Below are 7,152 nucleotides of genomic sequence, written 5' to 3' on the forward strand. Positions count from 1 at the left end.
CGTCAGTTTACCATTCAAGTCTGTTTCGAGAGTCAATTCCTAAAATTCCTCCACATCACTCCACAGATGATCGCATGACGGACGCTGCAGGCTTGAAAACCAAACAGATCTGATGAAGCGACGAAGCTTTGATGATCGGATGACGTCATGCGCGCCTGGAAGTTATCACTACTTAAAAGGCGAGCAGTACCAGTCGAAGCTTCAGCAGGACATATACTGCTGCTAATGCTACCTGACCGAGTAACGCTGCATGCTGATGGAATAACACTAGAGGCTTGAAGATCAGACAGATTTAAAAACGTGTCGAAGCGTTGATGATCGGATGACGTCACACACGACTGGAAGTTATAACTACTTAAAAGACGAGCAGTAGCAACTAATACAGTTAATAATCGACACTCTCTGCAGCAGGAGAGACTGTTTTCGAGCACTATTCATCTTGGACTTACTGTCTGCCAGAGTGAAGTGTTCTACAATCCCCGAACGCCTGGATCTCCAACCCCGCATTCGAGCTCTACGTAATAACTCTTTTCTGCGATTACCTTTCAGGAGAACCAACTATAGTCGTCAGAGTGCTGTTACGCTGTTAGTAAATCGACGTATATTACCTATAAGAATGAGACTGCAACGTGACTCGGTCACCAGACTGCAAAAGATGGGAAAGTATGATACAGAAAAAAACTCTAGCGGAAAACACCAAATTATCTACTAAAATTAAATCGCTTTCTTAAAGTCACGTAGTGCATTGAGTGCAGCATCACGTTATGAGATTCAGCCGACATAGTCTTAGAGCTCCTTTTTATCTGAAATTTGTAGCAAGAAACAAATTAAACATGGACGATGGCGATATGTGTTTACGCATGGGAATCACACTCATAAGTTTGAAACAATGCAATCATATTCTGAAAAGCATTTTTCGAAATTTGATGCCTTGACGATAGTTTTTACGTAAAAACCTTCAGCAATAAAAACAACTTAGGAAGATGAGACATTCCAAAACTAAACTTTTATAAGCGATTAAATATTCGATAAATATTATATATCTGTCTTATTTTCCAAATTTATTTGGCTATAAATGTATAGATCACAACAGAATAAAACACCTTAACATAATTTTATCCGGCTGCGTAGGTAGCGATGATGTAATCGGAATCACAAAAGCTGTGTTTTGTAGCACATCCTGCAAAAAGTTATATTTAAGATTTTTTTCGTTATTCAGTATGCATTGAAGCATACCTATTTTTTTAACCATGCTACTTATTGTGTTCCCATATCCTTTATTCGGCCTGACGCAGCCGCGCGAGACGCGCCGTCAGCTCGTCTTGTTCGGTCGATGCTTGCGTTGAGACTCCAATGGTGGCTGAGGCAGTCGGACCGCTAGGCAGTTCCATGTTCAGCTCCAAACTGCGAACAAACAAAATACCGTACATATATTACGATTACTAGTGCATATGCAACTATACAAACCCAGCTTCATCCGCCACTCGCTGCATTAATGCCTCCACGTCGTTTTGTGGCACAGCGGTGGTAGTGGTTTGCGACATCGTGTTCTCCATGTAGGAACTCTGCACATCCAGATCTTCGAACTGTGATTCAAATTTGTCCATCAGACCGGAAATTTTCTCCAAATTCATACCCTTCATAGCAGCATCCATGGCCTTGACAACTCCGGCCATGGAGTTCGTGACTTGACGTGTGGTCAGTGCCGTTTGAACTCTGCTAGCCACGGCGTCGACTCTCGCACTCATTCTCAAATAATTTAGCGATTGGCTCTTCTGTCGGATGGCATTCTCTGCATGAATTCTGGCGACTTCCGTGTTGCCTTTCTGAATTGCTTTTTTGGTTTTCAGAATTTCTGTTTTCTCCTCCTTTTCGCATTTTTTTGCGTTTCGTTCCAGATCCTTTACTGCAAACTTTAGGTTAAAAAGGTGTTCTATTTTGTGAAGTCAAGGAAAATTTCATTTTGAAAGGAAGTTTTTCATTTAATTAAAAACGCAGCATAGTAGTAATTGATACAATATTAAGTACAATATTGATTTTCAAAAGGATGCTTTCCATTGCGGACGCAGACATTTCGTTCCCCGTTTTGAATAACTTTCACCAACACTACGCAAAGTAATAATTAAAAAGATGTTCGATTTCAACAAGGGGACAGGTGTTTGAAATAAGCTAATAATATATAGAAATATGAAATGAAAAAATTAGTTTTCTAAAGTTTTCTACTCTTTAGAGATGAGTCACTTCGGTCACTTCACTTCATCAAAATTTTGTATGTTTACGATTCTTTTCAATGACGTTTGAAACTTCATCAGGGATGCCAGCTTGAATTCTAGGCATACATTTGAAAAGGGCTCACTTGCCAACCGTAAACATTGACAGTATGGATCTCGGCGAGAAATTTTCCCTGATCAAATCCCAACGCTAATCCCGTGCGAAATTCCATGAACTGTAAACCAGCCTTAAAGCACCGACAAACCGACATGACAATTAGAGCGATTTCGGTGAAACTTTTTGGCAAATAATTTAAACTCGGAACAGTAGCTCCATCTGTACAATGAGTTACACATCATTACTTACCGTGTCTCTAGTAAAGGAACACTAATGACCTCTAGTAAAAGTCGTGGACAAGACGTATTCAAACGAGCAGAAGTTTTTCGAATTCAAATGAGCGGAGCATAGTATATTAACGTTCCAAAAAGTATTATGGTATTGACTGGCTTTATTCTCTGGTTGACTTCATGAAAAGTGAATCGAAAAAATTGAATCAACTTCAAGTCAGTTCCGACAGTATGAAGTAAAAAATTACTTTACGCTCGTCCGGACATGTCACAGACTCAGGTAATTTGCATTCTAATGCCAAAACATCCTGACTCCTGCGGTAGCAGGCAAAAGGTTAAGTCACCGGGAAACTCTAAGCTTGCCCAAATGATTCTATTCCACGCTTTTCTAAACTTTCTTTCTTCAACTCAACGTGGTCAGTATAATAATAAAATGTCACAATGTCTATTTCCAATATTATTCGTCAAAATCCCATCGTAGATTTATACGTTTTTATTTGTATGGTATTTCGCCAGAAAACTATATTTGAACTATACAAGAAAGAGTAGAAACTCGGAACTAAGCGACTATTTGTGGTATTGTACATCTATAGTCCACGAAAAAAAATATTCGAAAAAAAATCGTCGTTTTTGTATTGTAACATAACCTGACGCCATATTCCCCAAATGGTTATCCGGCAGAAAACACTACCCCAAATGACAGAAACAATTTACGGTATGGTGTGTTTATTGTCGAATCACAATATAACAAATTGTGGAAAAACAATAATACAAATAATTCATTTATTGTGCTCGTTTATGCGAGAAACATGCTTCGAAGCGAAAACAATGGGAACATCAGCTGAGAACAATGGGAACATCAGCGACAATCATAATCTAGTGCTTTGTATCTACTTATTTGACCAAGCGATCCAGTTAAAAAATGTCCAACAAGCGAATCACGACTGTACCACGAAAATTTAGTTTATTTCTTCTAACTTTCGTGTGATATCGGACCTTAAAAATATTTGTTTGTGTGCAGTGTCCAAGTACAAGCAATATGCGCAATAAAACGAAATATTTAATAGAATTATAATAAATTTGACTAAGGGTGCTTACAGAGTGGCGCCGAGAAGCTGAGCTGGAGCTGGAACTGACATTAGGATGCGAGAAACCTGCTTGCTGCAAACCAAATGGGTGATGTCAGAGTGAAAGCCGAGCGGATCTGCGCCGACTGCCCGCTTTCACTCTGACATCATCCCTTTACTTTGCTGCAGGCAGGTTTCTCGCATCCTAATGTTAGTTCCAGCTCCAGCTCAGCTTCTCGGCACCACTCTGTAAGCACCCTTAGTCAAATTTATTATAATTCTATTAAATATTTCGTTTTACTTCCTTGACCTGATTCAAAGTCTGTACTAACAGGTTATCGTGCTCAATAAAATTACAAATTACAAATTTATTGCGCATATTGCTTGTACTTGGACACTGCACACAAACAAATATTTTTAAGGTCCGATATCACACGAAAGTTAGAAGAAATAAGTTAAATTTTCGTGGTACAGTCGTGATCAGGGGTTCCAACAGTACAGCCTTGCGACAGTATTTCAGAGGCTGTCGTCTTCTTTTCGCTTCGACAGTTTGATGACCGAATCAAGCACGACAGCTCTCAGTAAAACTGTTATGCGACTTGCAACGTTGCCGTCTTGTACCGCACACGACAGTTTGCGCATACGTCTACAACTATAGTTGATGTGCGATGACAGCCTCAGTTGGTTTTGCGTAACATTTCTATCGTTCTTGGTGGTAGAACCGACACATCGATGCAATCAAAGAACATTTTTTTCTGTGAAAGTCGAGCTCTGTACATTAGTTAAGCCCAGTACGGTGCGGGATACTGAACGATTTAGAATGAATGCTGCATGCAAGGTTTTCGTTTTTTTTTTTCATTCATTTCCCATACGGGATCAAAACCAGCGGCTCTATTTGATTTGATTTCAAACAGTTAGCGAATTTTTAACGTCGTTCGAAATTAAAAACCTGAGCAAATATTTTTAGTCGTTGTGGTAGACTGTTATGTTGCGGGGAGAATCATTTGAGTGAAGCTGGATAGTAATTGTTCAGTAATGGTGATGTGGGTCGAATTGCCGTATCGGGGCAGAAAGCAATCGTTTAGAAGTACGTATTGCGGAAAGTTGGACGGTTTCAGAAAACGGATATGCCGTGTAGATGAAAATGCAGATTGCACCTAGTCACGAATCACAGCATGAACATAGGTCATGAGTTATGAGGCTTTTTTATTTCATCGGAAAGCTAAAAAATTGCGTTGCTACAATAGAGAAATACATAATATAGTTAAATTTAATTTTAAGAGGGGCGCGCTGCCGATTTCAGGCTCCTGAAATATTTTCGTGATTTGTTAGTTATGCTAATTTGTTTGAGGTGATCAACAAGCTGATGATTTTATTTGTTTTATTATGCCACTCAATAGCAAACGTGTTTGTCGAGATTGTCCTAACAACTGCACTTTTCAAGGTACAGGCACACCTCGAAATAGGGGACGTTGGGGAGTTGTGAACCATTGGGAGTTGTGAACAGCGCTAAGCCATAAATAATTAAAATGTGGTAACTACTAAATATTTCTACTGTCATGACCTCATTTTCTTATTAGCAATTTTACCTGAAAAACAGGATTATACAACAATTTTAAACGTCCCGTGCCGCAACCGCGAATTCAGGAGGTTTAGCGTGAATCAATGGTCACCTATCCATTGCGAATCAGATCACATTTCTAATATTTAGTTTAGAATTATCTTAAAATTTAACTTCTATAGGCCCATTAAAAATAAGAAAAAAATGCCTTTAACATTGCTTTGTTTAGCGTACGTACTACAGAATAATAGAAATAAATTTCAATCACTTTTTATGTTTAATATGGAATGTATTATTATTGTTAGTGGTAAACGGCCCTAATACAGCACTTGTTTTTAAAAAATGATGGCTTTCATCATCAAGAATAGTTGAAAATGGTTCGTAAAATATTCCCTCGGTCTCGTATTTATAAACTTTTAAATAAAAATATATTTTTCATGTTTTAAATTTTTATAGCTTTAAATTTTAAAGTTCCAAAATTATTAAATCTGACTTTCAAAATTTCTTAATCTTCAATATTTTAATTTTTTTCCTTTTACATTTCAAAATATTTAAAATTTCAAATCTTTAATTCTTTAAATCTTTAAATTTTTAAATTTCTAAATTTTTGAATTCTTAAATTTTTAAATTCTTAGATTTATCAATTTTTCATTTTCTCGTATATTAATCATATGATTTTTTAATTCCGAAATCCTATTTTTTGAAATTTCAGCTTAAATTCTTTAATTTTCAATTTTGTATGTCATATTTAATGTTCAGTAAATTTTTTATGTCATATTTAATGTACAGTAATCATTAGGGGTCGGCCAATTCGGACCTAGTAAGGGTTTATGAGCTATAGAACTACAACCGATTCACAAATAAATATTTTTTCCCGAAAGTCTGATCAATTGCGCACATTTTTTCTAAGGTAACTTTTTCCGATATCGTACCGTATTGTGTATTAAGGATTCTACGCAAAAGTACATGAAAGGTCCGAATTACCCCAACCCAATTAGGACCACCCATGTCGATTTCTGCAATGGAAATAAATGCCTATGTTGACCTAAGTTATTCCTATTTAATTTTCACTAAGTTTCGAATTGTGAATTGACAAGTTCTATTTGATATAAAAAAAATTGTGGCAAATATTCCATAAAAAGTAAGAGTTGGGCCAAATTACCTAACAATAGGTTATGAGATGTAAACGTAGAAATCTGTGAATCGATTTGCGAAAACTTATCTTTTCCTGAAAGCTCGACCTCTCAAACGGTTTTTCGCGATCGCGTATCATATCGTATGTATGGTAAAAGGTCCGAATTGAATCAACCCATATTCACACACAGATTAAACGAAAACAGTTGATAGTCTCGCCTAAAATAAGATATTAAATAAAAGATATTAGACGGCAGGTCCAAAATTACGATAATGCACATAATTTAATTAATTGTTGTTGCCAACAATAATCTTGTTTTCGGTTTACACATTTATTAAAAAAGCGCACGCTCACGAAAACTGAGAACCGCAAAATTTTGTGAGAAAAAAACAGAGCTACATTACAGTCATGAAAATTATATACATACGCTTTTCACAGTATTACCATAGCTGAAAAATACCTGGGATCCAAAACACCCCTCTAATTAAAAAAAATCGATTTCTTGATTTTTGAAATTTGTAACATTTTAATATGTTAATTTTGCAACTTTGAAGTCTTCAATTTTGCAATTTTTAAAAATTTCGATTTCTTAATTTGGATCAATATTTAGATTTTTGAAAGCTTTAATATTTTTGATGGTTCAGTTTTCGTTTTTACAATATACAGATTGCATACGTCACAGTATTCGGTGAGAACTAAACAAGTGAAATGCTAAAAATACTTAAATTAAGTTAATCCGGGGCAGCGAATTGCACTAGTGTTTCACTTTCTGACAGAAGTGGGAATGAACACGTCTAGTGGCCGGCTCTTTCGCTAGAAACTGCAACTTAC

The 7,152-nt window shown here is 36.6% G+C and overlaps 1 protein-coding gene across 1 annotated transcript; it reads right to left on the minus strand.

Annotated features, from left to right (window-relative positions):
- Positions 1-1,033: 1,033 nt before the first annotated feature.
- LOC131692340 (charged multivesicular body protein 1B2) lies at positions 1,034-2,292 on the minus strand. The gene is made up of 4 exons (XM_058979321.1): positions 2,052-2,292; positions 1,468-1,933; positions 1,237-1,404; positions 1,034-1,180 (listed from the first exon to the last, which is right to left on the minus strand). The coding sequence occupies exons 1-3, from the start codon at positions 2,071-2,073 to the stop codon at positions 1,278-1,280; spliced, it is 615 nt and encodes a 204-aa protein (XP_058835304.1). The 5' UTR covers positions 2,074-2,292; the 3' UTR covers positions 1,034-1,180; positions 1,237-1,277.
- Positions 2,293-7,152: the final 4,860 nt, after the last annotated feature.

The sequence above is a fragment of the Topomyia yanbarensis genome, chromosome 3 (assembly GCF_030247195.1).
Source record: "Topomyia yanbarensis strain Yona2022 chromosome 3, ASM3024719v1, whole genome shotgun sequence".
Classification (NCBI taxonomy): domain Eukaryota; kingdom Metazoa; phylum Arthropoda; class Insecta; order Diptera; family Culicidae; genus Topomyia; species Topomyia yanbarensis.